The sequence below is a fragment of the Semicossyphus pulcher genome, unplaced genomic scaffold, assembly GCF_022749685.1.
Source record: "Semicossyphus pulcher isolate SPU_LCO1_2020_fin unplaced genomic scaffold, fSemPul1.0.p SCAF_27, whole genome shotgun sequence".
In the NCBI taxonomy this organism is placed as follows: Eukaryota; Metazoa; Chordata; class Actinopteri; order Labriformes; family Labridae; genus Semicossyphus; species Semicossyphus pulcher.
This window is the reverse complement of record NW_027211701.1, coordinates 4,219,137-4,237,301: the sequence shown is the minus strand read 5'-3', so window position 1 is coordinate 4,237,301 and position 18,165 is coordinate 4,219,137. Positions and strand designations below refer to the sequence as shown.

Here is an 18,165-nt window from a genome sequence, read left to right as displayed (position 1 = left end):
GCAGCTGAGGCAGGATCTGTGGTGCCCGGCCCTGATCCCGCCTGGTCTCCTCTAGATTAAAGCGACCTTTGTGAACAGCTGTGACGTCAGGCTGCTTCTCTTGGGCCGCATCTCTGCTGCTATCTCTCCATCTAGTCATCCATCCATCCATCCATCTTTAGCACATACATCTATGGAGAGAGCCTCCTCCCTTAAAGCACGGGAGGTATGCAGAGTATGTGATGAGGAAGTTGGGTGGGGCGTGGGGTGCTGAGGAGGAGACCGAGGGTCGGGAGCTTAGCGTGTTTGTGCGTATAAGGAGACAGACTTTTTACGATACGAGGGGAGTGAAGGGTTAAATGTAACATCTCCAGGCCTGTTTATAGACTGAGAAAGCAACAGAAATAAAGACAGGAGAGGAGGGGAACGAGAAATAGTTTACATTAACGTTTCCTCAGTGAAATGCAATCCTCCAGCACGAGCCATTTCAGACTGCGTGGCTGTTAATCTAATTGCAGAGTATCTCCTGTTCTGAGGCATCATCAGAATAAATGTGCACTTAGGTTTGTTTTTGTGTGCGCGTGTTTAGATTGGAGGAGAGGGAAACAGTTCATAAGGAAGTGAGGTCAAAGCTGCTGCATAAAAATCTTAGTAGTCTCTTTTTTCTGTGGGATCTTATCTTGAGAGACAAAGGAGCTGTTCTGGAAGGACAACACCATCGTACATCCCTGACTTTGTTTATCTCTTCATCAGGTGTAGCGAGGAGAGTGAGAGTGCGTATCACATCTGCATGCAGGCAGTATGACTAAAAAGATCGAGGGTCAGTGAAAGAAAAAGGATCAGTGTTGAAGGTTTTGAAAGAGCCTCTGAAATAAAAAGATAATTAGGAGTACCATGTTTTTCTTCGCCTCTCATCCTGAATGTTATCCACTGCTCGGTCTGCAGGAGCAGAAAATGCTAACCCCTCATAATCTACTGCTTTAGCAAACAGAACCAGCAAAAACAGCCCGGGTGTGAAACATTCACAGGTGTGGAATTAAATAAAATCGAAGTTTAAACTCACTGATTCAGCTGTCTTATTCCTCGCACTCGTACAGAAAGTTCAACTTCCTCTTATAGTTTTTAATCACTTGGCCCTGATACTTTTCCGAAGGTAAGGATTAAGTGGGATTACTAAATTAATAATAACATATATGGATTCTTTACAACCCCATAAATTCATGAAATAGCTTTCACATATTACATTTTTTTTCGCTAATGTTATTATATTTAGTTTTTTCCAAGATCCTCTGACTTCCTGTGCCCCCACACCCTCACAGTCAGGAGCAAACATACAGCTGACGTGGACAGATAAGTTGAGATATAGACAATTTGGTGGAGCATACTAGCTTGTGTGTATGCACGCACTTACAATATAAAAAGCTACCAATAGAATCTACTCAATAAAACTGAGGTAACAATTTGCACTTTATTTGACTGAGTAAATCTTACCTTATGTTTTAAATGAAGAGTACCTAACAGCTATGATACACGAAAATGAATTGGGTAGATTTTACTTAACATTTCTCATTAGATAACACAACTAATTCCTAAGGAGTGATAATAACTCTTGGCACAGACAACCTTTCACCTGACAGTCACCAATAAACCTAACGCGCGTGTCTTTTGACTGTGGGAGGAAGCCAGAGTACCCGGAGGGAACATGCATGTTCCACACAGAAAGACCAACTTTGTCCAAACTGGGAATTGAACTAGCTGTGAGGCGACAGCACCAACCACTGCACCACCGTGCAGCCTTTTGAGAATGTATTTTCTTGTCATATACAAACACAGCGACTACAAATCTGAATATCTAACTAAAAAATATATAAACACTGAACACTGCAATACTCGCACCGATGAATCCAACTCTGGCCTGCAGCCAAGAACAATCGTTGATGCATGCGCACTTTGCAGCACAGGCCCGATATCTTTGGGTAGATTATGTTATTTTGGGTTGCAAGTGTTACTGTTTAAGTTGGGTAATGCAGGTAAACTTTACTCATTTCAATAATTCACTTGCTGACTTGTATACTTTTAGTAAAATTTACACAATTTGCATGGACTTTATTTACTACCCCCAAAAGTCCTTTTTCACAGTGTATGTTTGTTGGACAGACACTTTAGCAGAGTTACATGTGTGAGAATGGAGGAGACAGAGACACAGTGAGCACGGAAATGATGAGGAAAACAAAAACAAATTGAAAAGAGAACAGGAGAGGCCAAGACATTGGCTAAGCAGCAGAAGTTGAGAAGAGGAGGAGAGAGGAGCGTGGCAGCTGCAGAGTACGAGGATGTGGGTGGTGAGAGGTTTCACTCGAGCATGAGCGCGCTGACATTTTAATGGAATCCATAATACAGGCGAAGTGGGTCACTGGATGGGTGTCCTATTTCCACGCCGCAACGCACAAGGTCTCTTCAATATCTCCCTCTTTGAGTTCAACTGTCAGCTGCTCAGGTTTTTGGTATAATCACACTAATGGGAGATATTGGGACAATAGAGAAAGGACTTTGGTGACATGCCATCCAAGAGTTGGTGTGTCCCAGTGGGTGCGACTGTACGTGACATGTCTTGGCATGGAGCGTTTAGAAAACACAGATTTTGTCAGTTTTAATACATGTCAGACTAAACCACCCTCACACAGGGTGCACCATGCTGCTGGTGTAGCCGTGGGGATGGCAGTCAATCAGTCAGTCTGTCAGACCAACAGTTTAAGAGTGAAACAGTAACACACGAGAGGGTGTGCCCAATATCAGCACATATCAGCTAAAAGCACAGTTGAGCCACCTTGGATTAATTAAATTGAGGTTCTAACAATGAAGATCTGCCCCTGACAAGTTTGATCAGTTTGGTAAAAAGACGGCCTTTCTTCTTACTTGTTTCTCTATGAGTCATCCATCCAACACGTTTGTTTCCTCACATGCTGTGGGCATTAACGCCTCACATCTTTTGACTTTTAGTCTTGTTCAGAAGTTTAAATTAAAGTTACCCTGCTGAGACTGTGACCACTGGCAGTGCCAATGTGGGTCCCACACATGCACGCAGCAGAGCATGCGGTCGACGTGATATGAAATGAGGCACAATGAAGCAAAGAAATGAGCCAACAAAGGCAGTGAAGTTTAAGACTACCAGCTAGTAAACATGACTGTAAACACTTTCAAAATGTTCTGCAGTTGGGTTATGAAGAAGGAAATGAACCCCTTTGTCCAGAAAAACACACTTTCTTAATCTAAAATGAAAAACTTTGCATTACATCTCCTGCCTTTAGCACCGATAGAAGTAATGCAGTATCGATTTCATCCACCATCATTAACCTGTCTGAGCTCTCCTGGCTGACCTGAGCTGACCTCATGTATCTGTTTGAGTGTGTCTGTTCCTATTAGAGAGCTCCATTACTTCGTGCTTTGTTTGAAGCAGGAGGCCTCTGTGATGACTGCTTTATCTTCCATCCTGAGGAGTCCTCTGGGAGAGCCCAGCTTTCAGGTTTAACATCCCTCACTCCAGGTAGAAGGCACGGCTCCAATTCAAGCCTTACAGAAAGCTAAACTGCTCTCCAGTCAACACAAAGCGATAGATCACAGGTTGCAAGGGCAAGATAAGAGCTGCTTCCTGATTCGCAGCAGCTGGTATATATAAAGATGATTCACACCTCAGTGGGATTTCCAAGATCTGCTCGGATAAGGAGATGTGCGTCCGACCGGTTTCATTGTACTGCTGTTCCTGTTTTGTTGTGCTGTCAGGGCTCTCTGCTTTCAGTAAATGATTGTTAGAAATGCAAATAGAAAAAGCAGGTGGTCTGTTATGCACAGTCGCCAAGCTGAAATGTAATTTAACAGTGAAGTATGTGATCTCTCTGTGAGATAAAACAAGGATCTAGCAGTGTGTTTACTGTACAGTTAAACATTTTTCTTTTCTGCACTGAAAAAGAGCGCAAGGTTTGTTTTTTTAAGTCAGAGAGGAGACAAACACACATTTGTCTGACAACATATTTCCTCTCGTCAGAGTTTTCAGAACATTTCACTTGTTTGAACCTTGTTTTCTGAAATGATCTTTATAAGATTTTAGAACTTTTAATGTGATACTATTACTGGTTTTATGCCTTTAGTTCATTGACAATATTAAACACAGTATCAATCTTGGATTCCATCGGCTATAGTCTGAGACGTTATAACCTCTGGGGACACCGGTGAACGTGCCGGGCGACTTCCTGACTTCCCGTCAAGACTTCCTTTTCCACGTGCTGCATTGTTGCAGAAAGAGAAAACGTTTTCTTGTGATTTACTTGTTATTAACAGGTCTTACCTTCGCCGAAATTTCAACATCATGATGCTGATTTGTAAGAAGTAAAAATTCAAGCTTTGTCAGATCTGTCCTCATGGGGAGAAGACAACTTTTAAAATGCTCGTTTGTTGAATCGTTCTGATGCATTCGAGGAAGTCAGGAAATCTGAATGCTGAATGGCTTTTGTGACACAGCGTCAAGAGAATTCATTCAAGTTAAATTTTAGATCTAGAACAGATTGTTAGCTGTTAGCATGCACATGTCTGTTTATAGAGATTAATAAGAAGCTAAATCGTTGTCAGATCACGTTGATGGGAGCCGGGATGTCATTAACATTACTTTCCGCCTGCTTTTGTTCTCCTCATGGACTGTTTTTCCTGCATAGGCCGCAGCCTGCTGATACGTGATTGGTAAATATTACTCGGACTACAAGCGTAGTTCAAACAGAACACTTGCCTTCCCGGAAATCTACATCTCTGCCTACAGATTCTGCATTTCTATGCAGAATCTGTAGATTACTACAGTATCATGTATTCATCATGTATTCCTACAGAGAAAACACCATAGCTGTGCCCATATTTAAAGGCCGATGGCGTCATAGCAGTGCATCCAGGGCTGTCCCATTTCTAAGGCTCCTTCAGATGCAGCTGAGAAATGTGTCCTCCTTTTCCTGGGCCACAAAGGATCCATCGGTTGCATCCTTTGTGGCCCACAGATCCCGAGATTCATTACGCGCCAATTCAAACGAGATGGTGGACTCGTCAGCGGTCGAGGAAAATAAATAAATAATATTAAATGAATTAATAATAAGAATAAATACATTTTAGATGTTAAATTTGTTTTGCCTCAATCAAGCAGGTAGGATTACACATTTAAAATATGACACATGAAATATTACACATTACGTGAAGTTAATTATGATATCTAGTTAGCCCACTAGCCACCCATTGCTAGGCGACAGGAGTGGCATTTGGTGACGCAAGGTTAAGGCCGGGAACAGCTGGTGACACAAACAGGAAATCCTCCTTATTTCAGTTCAGCCTCAGCGTCTACATAGGCTACGGATGACTCATCCTATGTAGACCGCGTCCTTCAAAGGATGCAGCCCCTGACTTGAGACACAGTTTGTGAGTCATTTGAACTGTTGTACATTTCTGTTACATCTCAAAGTTGGTATTTGACATGTATATAGAGTAGTTTGCTTGGGATTATTATTTTCTTTTAGCAAGCCAATCTCATTTCTATTTCATGTACATTTAGGCAGGATAACTGACTGAAGGTACAACAGACTAGTTTCCTCCCTGGGTATTTAGCCTGATGTCAAAGTGATTGCAGCAGCATTTGATAAATAAAGTTGAGCAAAATGTTCAATATATTGAAATAACCTTGTTAAATCTTCGCTTTGAGTCAAACAAATTAACTTATTTTGAATGGACTTCACTATTTTTAAGACATTTGTAGAATCTTTTAACTTAAATATCCTCACTAGTTTTAATATAGCGTGGATAGTGAAACTTCCTGCTCTCTTGGCAGACCGTTTTTAGAAATTGAAGAGGTAATTGAAACACATACAGCCCATGATCGCTGATAATGTCTTTCTATTGTGTTTCAGTTCACTGTGGTTTCTATTGACGTTGCTGTCATGGTAACTTTGCTGTCAGTTGATCTTAAGTGGGTCAGGCTAACAGAGGATAACATAAGTGAACGCAGTGAATTCCCCTGAGTAACACACAAGTTTAAAATAAAGACTTTTGACGAGATAGAGGTTTATCTGTCATGTGTAGTTAAAGCTGAGGTTGTTCCCCTCTAACCTCTTTTAACCTCTGCTTCCTTTCCCCTGCTGTCAGTGAAGGAAAGCAGGATGTATTTATAGACGCCTCTTCCTCCACAGACAAACACTTGTGACACCTTTGAAAGGCCGCTGCTGTTTTGGCTGTTATGCCTCTTTAGAGCTGCATTAATAGAAGACAGCCTCCACTGCTGCACACGCCAATTTGCATTATACAGCTGACAAAGAGGATGCCTTCTTACTGTCAACTGCTCTGCTTTCACTGGGTGAATATATGCAATCATAGCTTATTAAAAAAATGATCATTTCAACAGCATGTGTATATTTGTCATCTGAATAGCATTTTTAGGGAATTTCTTTGGCAGATGTGGCAACAAATGCCAGTGAGAGTGGCACGCATTATGACAGCCTGTTGCAGAGCTGTCTTCCACTTTACATATCTTGGAGCGCCGCCCACCTCTCAGACAGTGAGGAGCTCTGAACTACATATAATTAAAGTAGCATTTCAACTGTATTTTGCAGTAGCTTGCTGGTAGTTTACTTACATTCATATTTGCAAAGTGATTTAAGCAATTAAATGACTTTTTATGTAGTAAAAAACACACACTCAAAACAACTTTGGCCACAAAATAAAAGTACAAGTTCATTATGTTCTCTTTAGTTGTTGTCAGATACAAAATCGCACATCTGAGTTTAGTCTACACAGCACAGATTGTTCTGCCGAGGTCAGGCCTCAGCCTCAGGTGTATTCCGGGATACTGGATTTTTAACTGTTCGTTTTTATTGATAATTTTTAATGTTTTGAATCTGAATATACTCTATAAACCTGGTACATTAGTCAGTAAATCTTGGTATTTATTTTTGCTATTTCCAAACAATTCTTCAGAGAAGTCGATGCATTTATTTAGAAGTTATCTGGCTAACTAAGTGACCCCGCTTGGTGCAGTAGCACCACCTGGGCTTTCTGGAAGGCAGGTATCTGAGTAACTGCGTGGGTTCCCTCCGGGTACTCCAGCTGCTTCTCACAGTCTAAAGACATGCTTATTAGGTTCAGTGGTGACTCTTTGCCTGTAGGTGTGAATGTGAGCGTGAAAGGTTGTCTGTCTCTGTGTGTCAGCTCTGTGATTGACTGGCGATCAGTCCAAGGTGAACCCCGCCTCCCACCCAATGACAGCTGGGATAGACTCCAGCCCCCCGCGACCCTGACCAGGATAAGCAGTATAGATGATGGATGGATGTTCTAACCAGTTTTTATAATTGTTTTTGTCAATATTTTTTTCTTATATTATTTGTATTTCCTTATGTTTATTTACTAAATTTTACTTTTACTTAATGATTGAACATTTTGTTTTGATTTTTGTAATATCTTACTATTGCAAAATGTTGCTGTGCTGTCTTTCAGCTTCTTCTAGTGTGCAGTTTTTATCGTTTGCAAAGGAACATTTAGCTTCCCTAACACTGCTCACAGCTGCCTGCACCTCTTAGGACAGCAATATGCTCAGCAGGGCGAAATGAAGTGCCGGTACTGAACTGCCACACACCTTTCTGCCCCTCCGGTCATTATCAGCATTTAGAGCTGTAAACAAACCCCAGGTGTCCCGGCAAACCACTGGCAGGCAAAGTGTCCCCCCCGCTGAGACATCTTGTTGTTCCTGTTGCGTGCAGGTCACGCCCCCCCACCTCTGCTCCCTCACTTCCTGTTTTTCATCGTCCCGGGTCGTGACAGAGCGTGTGCTCTTCTTTCTAATCGTAGGAATGTGTACAAGCTTCCTGCTCGGAGACATCTGCTGTAAATATTGTGACAAACACAGTAATAAAGTACTCTCTCTAACTCTTGACCCTTTAGTGCTGGTCACTGTAATTTCCAAACAGTGGGGGATGTGGTTTACATCATTGGCATACTGTCAGAGCAATCAACACTTAGCACAAATAGATTTCAACCCCGGGGAGTAAGTGAATTAAGCACGGAGCTCGGAGGTCTCACCAGCGGTGTGCCCAGCCAAATGAAGATCAATATCCTGATCTGTGAGTTCCTGACCTGGGACGCATCGCTGGGCTAAAAGGAGGTTATTTCCACCATAAATTACTCTTTCAAGTGGGATTATCCACAAGATAAAGCATGCTGTCAGAGAACTAAGGGTGCTCATTACTCCACTGTGGACACATACAGGAGGTAGACAAATAACGTGAACACTTGATGATACACGAGTTAAATGTTTTGTGAATTAGATCACAATTTCAAAGGTCGTATGCCTGCTGTGTCCATCACATTCATTAGGATAAGCTTTAAACTGTAAGTCTTCTACTTTACTTTGTGTCAGATTTTTGTTGTCATGATGTGCTGGGACTGTTCCACCTGACACACATGCAGTTTTCCTGCAGAGTGTAAAGGGACACTTCTCCTAAAAAGAGAGTGAAGTCAAACTCCCTCTGTGTGTGTTGTGCTCAGCTCTTTGTTTACATGGACGGTACGGCGCTGCGTTCCTGTTTCATGCGGGTTTAGGGACGATAGCTAACTCATTGTTTGTTTGAATGTTATGCTTGCTTGCTTAGTGGTCTGTAGCGTATTCATATCACGGTCAATAACATGCTTAGTAACCTAAAGTGTGCTAACGTTAGCCCGCAGCAGTACAATGCAGCTCGAGCCGTAACATGCATTCTGCGTAGATGAGCCTGTACAGGCCTATAACCAATTTAGATTGTTTGCTCTGTTATAATAATGTTCAATTGCTGCTACATAGTAGAAAATAACACTTAGAAATGTCTCCGAAACGATACAGCAGAATAGGCCGGATGGCAAAAGTAGCAGGTGGTAGGTTGGGGGAGGTGGCTGCTGCATGGCCAGTGTTGCCAGATGTACGATAACTATCATATTTGTGCAATAATTTTGTCCTCTGTACGATGTACGATCAATAATGCCAAAAAAGGTACGATAATTTTGCGGGTTTTTTTGCCCTGCAAGGATTTCTGCAGGGTTATGTATGGCCATTTCTAAAACAGTGCCAAGCGTGTGGCACAGCTATAAGAGATTCAGGACACTCAGTGGGACACTCTGACGCTTTTCTTCACCAACCAGTGTAGCTATGATACTTTTATTTTGAAGGGTAATAACTGAAGGAAGGATTGTGTAATGGGCTGCAATTGACTCTGTTGTGTGAAGCATACAGTTGCCGTCTTGTACGGACGGGACCTCCGTGTAGTCACATGAATATGGTCAGCGGGGCATAGTTTTGCAATTCAGTGTGGTATTTTGACCCTTTATTGTTTTTTTTTCATATGTACGTTTTTGGTAAAATTCGATAATTTTAAAGCTGCAGTACGATATTACTGTGTTTTAAGTCTGGCAACACTGTGTATGGCAGAGGTGTGGCCACAGAGCATTTGTTTAGGTTTCATGCTGGTGCTCAAGTGTGACATCTACTGGACATAAACGTTGCATATAAAGCCTTTAACAATATTTCGGTACATGTAGTAATTTTTTAATGCAAGCACATGGCATTAACAAATAATGTTGATATTTATATCTTAGTTTAATTTTAGTTTTTTTTACATGTGACCAGAGCATGGATGAATTACTAAGAACAAATCCTTCTGCTGCCCAAAATGATTTTTCCTCTCAAAGCCCCATTGTGAAAGAGACGCTTGATAAACTGTGGATAGGACACCTCGTAATGGCCAATTATAGCTCTTTCAGTTCTGAACTTTTCATCCAAATTTGTAATGTCATCACGATGTACCTTCCATGGTTGGGGTCAGCAGGAGAAACACAACTGCTCTTGTTCAGTGGGATGCATTCTGGGAAGAAAACCCACAAATAGAAACTTTCTCTTCTATTCTCTTTGAGTCAGGTATCCAGGTCTTAATAAACACCAATGATACTGAGTGGAACAGTAAACATGTAAGAGCTCTCTGTGACAAAATATATAATGGTGACACTGTTTCTGAGTGTCCTATAATATACATGTATGTTCGCTGTCTTGTACTTCTTTCTATCTCAGCCTCTCCTCTAATGATTTTGTCTGTTCTTTTCTGTCCCTCTCAAGTTCCAAACTGTATGGAGGTGCAATACTAAACTCCCTGAGTGCCTCTTCAGTCCTTCATATTACCTCTTTGCATCTTACGTCACTTTATGCGGTGCTTACTTACCCAGAATCCTCAGCTGAGTCACGGCCCCATGCAGACCGAAGAACATCCAGAGTGGGCGGGAGTTGTCCACACACACCTGCATGCCCACGTTGGTGCCGTTGTGACTGAGGATGACCTCCCCTTCCTGGTTGACCAAGAAGCCCAGGATGTCGCTGCTTTGCAGAGGCGTGGGCACCCGGCACACCGCCCAGAACTCCTTCCTGTCCACCAGAGCCTCTGGGTTGTAGGGCAGGTCACTGGGACGCAGCACTGCTGGGTCACAGGACGTCACCCCGTAAGACAACGAGCCGGAGCGTGCTGGGCTGGACTTGGTGACTTTAATGAAGACAGTCTCCCCGGTGCGCAGGGGTCTGTTGGTGAAGACGAGAGTGCGTTCCTCTCTTGCGTGCTCAGATCGTGCCACTGTCTGCTCGTCCAGCGTCTTGATGTGGGCGCCGCGCAGCTGGTGGAAGTGGAGGTCACTCTCCAGGGAGGACGGCAGCAGAGAGGACTGCTGGGAGTTGAGGGAGTTCTGTGGAATGGGGCAGGTGGAGGAGGAGGACGCTGAGGCCAGGTGGAGGGTGTGGCGGTGGGCGTGATTGTTGGGCGGCCGTCCATCCTCCTGCTGCAGGTTGAGGTCACACAGGCTAACGGACAGGCGGGAGTCGTCGGCTTCACGCCGCAGAGAGGAGGAGCGCACTGTGGTGAAGGAGCGCGGGCGCAGGCAGTCTGGAGGAACAATCTCACTGTCTGGAAAGAGAGGGGAGAGACGAGGAAGAAGAGAGAGAACAGCGGTTAATAGTGGTCTTGCTGTGTTTTGCTTTGATTAGCAATTTGCTCGAGGAGTATGGCAATGAAGTTTGCAGTCAGCTGAATCCCAACTGTGAGCATACAGTTCTAAGAAGGGCTGAATCTGCAGCTACTCTGACAACAAGATAATGATAAAAAAGAGAGAGCAATTTAACTTCCGTTGCACCAATGTCGGTTAGTTCTAATTACTCATCTCTGACGCAAATGAGACTGTCAGGAAGTGTGTTAAGATAAAGAAATGAAAGAAAGAACTGGCTCGTTCTTATATCTACACAGAGCTGAATCATCCAGTTTTAAACAAGTAACTGTTGTACTTAGTCAGTTAGCAAAGAATAAATTACTTTCTGGAAACAAAACTGAATACATGTGTGGGTGTATGTGTGTGTGTGTGGGGGCGTGAGTTGGTTGCATTCTTTGCAATCCATAGTACAGTATCACTCCACAGAGAGAGCCATTAATATCTGCCATTACATGTATCTAATAGCAAGAGTAAGGGTCGCATGCACATACAGGAATGACTACATCTCTGATAAGATGCCCTCAGGTTGCTTACAGCCTCATTTTAAAATAACACCTCTAAATGTGCCCTCGCCCTCCCCTCTCCACCCTCTGTGGGGTAAAATTAGCCCGGCGTCCTGAGAGAGACCCCTGTTAGTCTGAGTGTGCAGGAGGGGTGGGCTGTCTGGGTTCGTGTGAGATGCACATGTGTATTTGCACGACAGACAGGCGGACAGACGGAGGAAACAAGAGATGGAGAAGAAAGAGAAAATAACCTCTGCTCCCCCCCCCACACAGGAGGTTATGGAGATACTGGGAGACCCTCCTCAGTCAACAGACAAATGAGGGGGGCCTGGGGAAGATGGAGGATGAAAGACAGAAACCAGCCGCTAACTCTTTCTCTGGAGAGTCTCTCAGTCCTGGTCAGACCCTCTATCTGACCGGGACCTGAGAGCCTGACTCCAGATAAACCTCTCAGCCTTAATTAGCAGGGCTGCTGGACAGGCAGCCCACCGCTAACTGTAAACTGGAGCAGTGAAATCAGGTTACACTATCAGGAAACATTAATGTACAGACGTTTGATGTGGGAGGTGGTTATATGCACTTCTGTTGGGTTGACAGGGATGGCAGGATTTAGACTCTCGAAATGTTATCAAACCAATTTGGTCAAAGTCCAAAAGTGAAACAGGCCTACATAACGGCTCTTTTAGATTTTCAAAATGTAATCCAACCCATTTGATAGTAATAGGAGTCATTTCGAGGGGGTTCTGAAGCGCTAAGCTATTTATCCACTGTTTTAGAGCCATACAGAAGCCACAGAGTAGGCTCCAGTGGAGCGCCGAACACACACACACACACACACACTGCCCAGCTGCGCTGTTGCCTTAACTCATTCCTCATGCTGAATTCTATATATGCACATTTGCGTATGGGATCTTACCAACATCCTGCATTTTTAGAGGATTAATAACGGATGGGTATATATATATCTATTTTGTTTTTCTGTACCAGTGTTGAGACTAGAGTGTATATTGACATACGTACCATTTAATTACTTAGTTCCTCATGATGTTCTCAAATAAAATACACAAAGCTACCCTACATTGTAGGTCAGCAGAAAGTACAGACGTTGGAAAGCAGGGGTTGTTTCAGATGTCCAGGGCTTACGAAATAACAGTCTGATTCATTCTCAGTATACAGCAGATTCCTGGCATGTGGGGCACTTCCAATGCTCAGAGTGACGTAACATTGAATCAAAATAAAAGATGAGAAACGGTTCCATTATAAAGAAATATGTGATTCCTTGATTTGAAGGTCAAAGCTACGATCTTGTGACAAAAAATAACCAGGAAAATAGGTCTCTACAACTCACATACATCTGGTAAGGAACAACCAATCACTGAGGTTAAAACTCAGAAGCAAGTGTTACTAATGGCAACTAAAGCTACAAGTTAAGATGTTTAAGAACCTGATTAAAGTTCCATGAATTCATGAAGGTGTAAGCTTGTTTATGTACAAATGTTAAGAGAGGTAAACCATGACTCCTAATCACCTTGTTTTATCCAATTAAATGCGACTCTAATAGTGTGCAAAAGCTCAACACAGTATGTAGTTACCTGATGTTTAGACATGTAGAAATCAAAATTAACCTAGAAGCAGAAGAATTATTTCGAGCTGTGGTGCACTTTGACCTTTTGTAGCCAAAATAAGTGTTACAACAACAAACAAAATAGCAACTAAGAACAGTTATCCTAGAAAAACCTTTTGTCTTTGACGTGTTCTGAAGTCAAACATTGGAGAGAAAACCATTTAGATAAGACTTCCGCTCTCACTTCTGCAGCTTGTAACATTGTAGACATAATTTGATTTGATTGATTAATACACAGAAACTTCTAAGCTACCTTAGTTACCTCAGAGCACACTGTATGGCTTCTATAAAGACAGTGGCTGACGTCAGGTATCAGGCTGCAAATGTGCCAGACTGAACTGGAGACGACAGCAGCTTTGATCCTTAGTCAGTGACGTGTCTGATTTTCTGCATCCTCTCTGAAATGCTCTCTGATGTGTCTGATGAGCCCTTGAACGCTATAAAGCTGAGATGTAATCACCTCTCCCTCACAGCCGTGTCAGCCATCAATTAATGTTAGCTGCTAACCCTGAGCCCGACGCTCTGTGATTAATGTTTAATGGAACTAAGGCCTTGTAATTGTGCTAATTGATTTTTCAGAGGGGCATAAAATGGAGAGGACAGTGCCTTTGGTGCACAGGGGCAGCTCGCAGAGGCTGCTAATCAACCATTAAACACCTCTCTGTTCAGAAGTGTGCAGGAGTGAACTGTGAGTCCCCGAGGCTAGCTGAAGATGACTAGCACGCCAGCTTGGATTTCATCTACTACTTCCTCCTGATGGACTCTCAGCCTCTATGAAAGCCCCTCGCCAGGATTTAAAGGACAGGCTGTGGAAATGAACCGAGCCCGTCGACGTATGGCTGTTGAGTTGTAATTGAACGGCTCAATCTGCCATTTCCTGATGTTCTGCTAGTTCGTCAGACAGAGAGCCATTTGCTGAAGGGGGGTCTTTAATGAAGCAGTGAGACCTTAAAGTGGCTCGAGCCTCTCTGATGATTAGGGAAGGCCTCTCTGTTAGCTTCAAGGAGCGGCATTGCTAACTGCTCAACCACAAAGCGATTGTGATGCCCGGCCGGCGGCGACCCACTAGCTCAGAGTTGTGGGGGGATTTGAATGACATCACCAAATGAAATTGCGTGTGCGTGCCTTTCAAAGCCAGCCATTTCTCTGCTGCCCATCACTCCATCCTAAATTGGATTACGATGGGTCTTACGATGTTGCGAGACCTCCGGGCTGCACAGAGGATGATGACATGTCTCGGGGGGATAACAGCGGATCGGAGCGAGAGAGAACAGAGAGGAGAGGTAAATCCAGGAAGGGAAGGGATGGCTGCCTGTTACAATGGTGGATTTATGTTGAAAGGAGTCGGCAGAGACTTTAAATCTTCTCGCTGTGCGTGTTTGTGTGTGTTTGTGTCGCTGTGACTCAAACTCAAACGCAGAACATGCGGACACAAACTTATATACACTGTAAATTGATTCCTCTAAAAAATATTATCAGCCATTTTCAAAAGAAAGCTTCTCTGAGGGTTTACGTTCCCTTTCATATCCTTTTCCTCACTTGCTTTTCAAAGAGTAGTCATTTCAAACCCGTATTGACTTGTGTGCCGAGTATTCTTCTTCCTTTGCTTCTTTATTCATCAAAGGTCGGTGAGACGGAGGCACAGCCGTACTTTATTTGCTCCTAAAACTTGTTGTTAGCTCGGAGGATGGAGGGAGGATTGAAAGGACGAGAGAACATTTACCGTGCATTTGAAAAGTGTGTGTATGTGTGTGTTTGTGCACTTTGTGTGTTCGTGTCTGTTTGTGACCTCACCAGCTGCTGCCCGCTAATCATGGTGCACCTGCGTTTTTTAGCTGATACAATCCCTTTGTCCTATTGGTCCCTTTCAAATCCAACACTCACAGATGCTCTCTCCCATTGGCCGAGGCCAAAATTGTCCACTTTGAAAGCATTAAACAGTGTGTGTGTGTGTGTGTGTGTGTGTGTGTGTGTGTGTGTGTGTATGTGTGTTCCCTTCTCTCTCATGTAGGAAGACTTTGTAATGGGGCCATGGAAGATGCAGCTGCTGACACTGTGAGCCTGGAGGGGCTGGGGAAGGGGGGTGGGCATTCATCACCTGATTCTTCACTTTTGATTGAATTTCAAACCAGATGTAGCACCTGTTGGGCTAAACCATTAATTACCTGATGCAGGGGAGTGTCGGAGTTATGGGTCAGCCCTTTCATCTCACTTTTTAAATATTCAAACCCATTTGTCTCGCTGTTTCTTCCCAGTTTCCCCTCGGAGCATTTTTAAATTAGAATAATTACGCACCTGTTGGGCTAATCCATCGCAAATACATGGACAAGGGTGGCGGGTGATTGGATGGAGAACGGCAGTGTGTCTATTTTGGCCCCGCACAGGCCTTGGCTCATGCTGTAAATGTTTTTGATTAGGGAATAGGCGCAAAGCAGGTTAGCTAATGCTGTGCATGGGGAGGTGGATAGAGGTAGAGGCTGGCTTAGTGGCTTTGCTAGCCTGAGCAGACGGAACGTGCCAGGAGTCTGAGCCAGTGCTCGGGAAGGGGGGGTCGGGCGGAGGATTTACTCTGTCTCACGCACACAATCTATCTCACAGGGCTTATCTTTATCCATAGTCTCCCGAGGGTTTCATCTGATGTCGGCAAAGGTGAAGAAAGAGCTGGAACTAGGAAGGGTAAATAAAAAGAGAAATCTGAGCGATTTGAGAGGAAGAGGAAAGGAGCAAAAGAAGAGACAGGACGTGACAAGGAGAGGAGCTGTTATGAGAATTGTTCAGCTGGGATCAGCTGAAGGCAGAAGTTGGAGATGGATATCCAGGGAGATTTTGATAGGAATAGATAAGGCACAGAGTCAGAGATACAACACAGGGTCTGTGAGGGAGGAACAGGCTGCGTATAGCTCATGACCGACCCCGGGATTAAGACACACAAACTGACCAGCCAAGTGACGGAGATATATAACAGCTAACAGAGAGAGAGAGAGAGAGAGAGAGAAGGAGAGGGGGATAGTAGAAGAGAAAGATGGAGTCAGAGGGGTCTTTGTGCTAGATGTTTGGGATGTTCTTTATTCCCTGGCGTCGGTCCAATCCCCACTCCCTGATCGGGCTGGGCAGCTTTGAACCCCGGGCTTTTGGAAAGAGCAGCAGGCTCCCAGGGCGACACATGGCAATAACAAAGAGCCGGGCAGAACGCCCGGTAAGTCACAAAAGCCCTGTCCCTTAGGTCATCGATAGAATTCAGCATGTGCCGCCCCTTCTCTGCCAATCAGAATGCCAGGACCTCAGCGTTAATAACCTCCATCATACGGTTCTTAAATTAAAGCCGCCCTATTTTATTCCTGGGCTGAGGCATGGAGGAAAGCTGATAATCATTTATCATCGAGAAGGGTCAGACACCATCAACACAGGCACGTCCACCACTTTTTGCTATCATTTGTATTTACAGAAAAGATTTCGCATTAACAAGTGAGTAATGTAAAAGCTCACAGTTCTCATCCCACACACGATGCATTTCAGCTCATGGAGCGTTTCAGGCCTTTCTCAGACTGCCAGCCGAAAAGAATCATTTTGGCACATCCAGAGAGTATCCAGATTAATTTTAAGAAAGGAAATAAAAGAATCATAAGAAAGGCAAGTTCTGCAAGAGAGACACAAGTGCATCTATAGGCTACCGCTACTGGCACAGCTGGATGTGTACCAGCCTCCTTCGTTAGTTTGTCCATGGCTACAGACGAGTTCTGTTCTGTGACTTAATGCATGTATGTACGTCTGTTTTGGCTGGCTAAAAGTAGCATCCCAATTAATCTCACAGTACTGTGAATTATGGATGCACCTTGCTAACTGAGCTAGTGCTAGAATAAGCGGTTGACTTTCTAACCCCTTTTTCCTCTCCAGCTTAAACCTCACGTCTAAATATGGTAACATCTGGCTCCAAAACAAGATGGCGGTGGCCAAAGTGCAAAACTCCAATTGAGGATAACAGTGGCTACGTCCGCTTCTTGTTATTTTAATACAGTCTATGATGTTGATGAGAAACCTTTGAAAGTTACCTGTTGAATTTCTCGGAACAATCAAGTTAAGATCAGTATTTCTTTTTACAAATGCCTTCTGATCTGTCCGTTTGAAGAGGAAACTAGTGTAGTGAAGTATCCAGCCAAGGTAAAGTCATTAAAAACTGATTCTAAATGCCAAATCCTATAAACCCCGTTTGTTCTTCTTGGCCTTTTGAGCTCTCTGACCAACAACCACCATAAATTAGATAGAGCAAGAAAGCCAAGCCAAGAAACATACCATTGCTAAATTGTCTTTGCTTGATGTCTAGAGGTCTTTAAAAAACTCTAGACCCGCTGCATTTCCTGGACAAGTACAAAGAGGCAGATTTACTACGCCTTTTCTGCTTTGTGTGTTTTTGTTGGAAGATGTGTGTGAAGCATCAGGATTTGTAAGTGCTGCTATTAACTGGAAGGCTGAGTCCTGCCAAGTCAAACAACAATGCCAGTCAAGTGCGCGCAATAATCAAATCATCATTTCACTGAAAGTAATCGCTTTCTCCCAGAAGTATGGGGACCCTGGTCCCTCCGTCTCTCCCTGAGCTGGAAAACACAACAAATGACTCTAATAGAGCTCTATCATTCCAGATGACTTCATGTTAGTGAGTCCTAGGAGTGGAGCCAGTGCAGAGTGCAGATGGAGCCAAGAGACAGTCAGTGAGCTAAAGTAACAGACAGGTCACCAAGTCTTTCACAAGTTCTTTTTATATTCTGCTTTATGTTTAACACTTAAACATTACTGCCATATTATTGAAATATACATAGCTGGAGTCCAGTTACACAGCAAAGACTAGACTGTTCTCCTGAACACTAGGGTTGGTTTTAAAAAGTGAATAACTAATGACAAGAAGTGCAAAAAGAAGTGATAAAACAAGTTTTTTATTCTAATTAGTCTCGGAGAAGCTGTGAGCAAGAGCAAACATGATCAGACCACTGCTGAACGCTG

The 18,165-nt window shown here is 43.6% G+C and overlaps 1 protein-coding gene across 1 annotated transcript in view; it reads right to left on the bottom strand.

Moving 5' to 3' along the window:
- neurl1aa (neuralized E3 ubiquitin protein ligase 1Aa) overlaps positions 1-18,165 on the bottom strand; it is an 87,726-nt gene that overhangs the window by 6,665 nt on the left and 62,896 nt on the right. Inside the window, exon 4 of the mRNA XM_069677080.1 lies at positions 10,236-10,964. Within this exon, the coding sequence (XP_069533181.1) occupies positions 10,236-10,964 (729 nt within the window). The remainder of the gene's footprint in view (positions 1-10,235; positions 10,965-18,165) is intronic.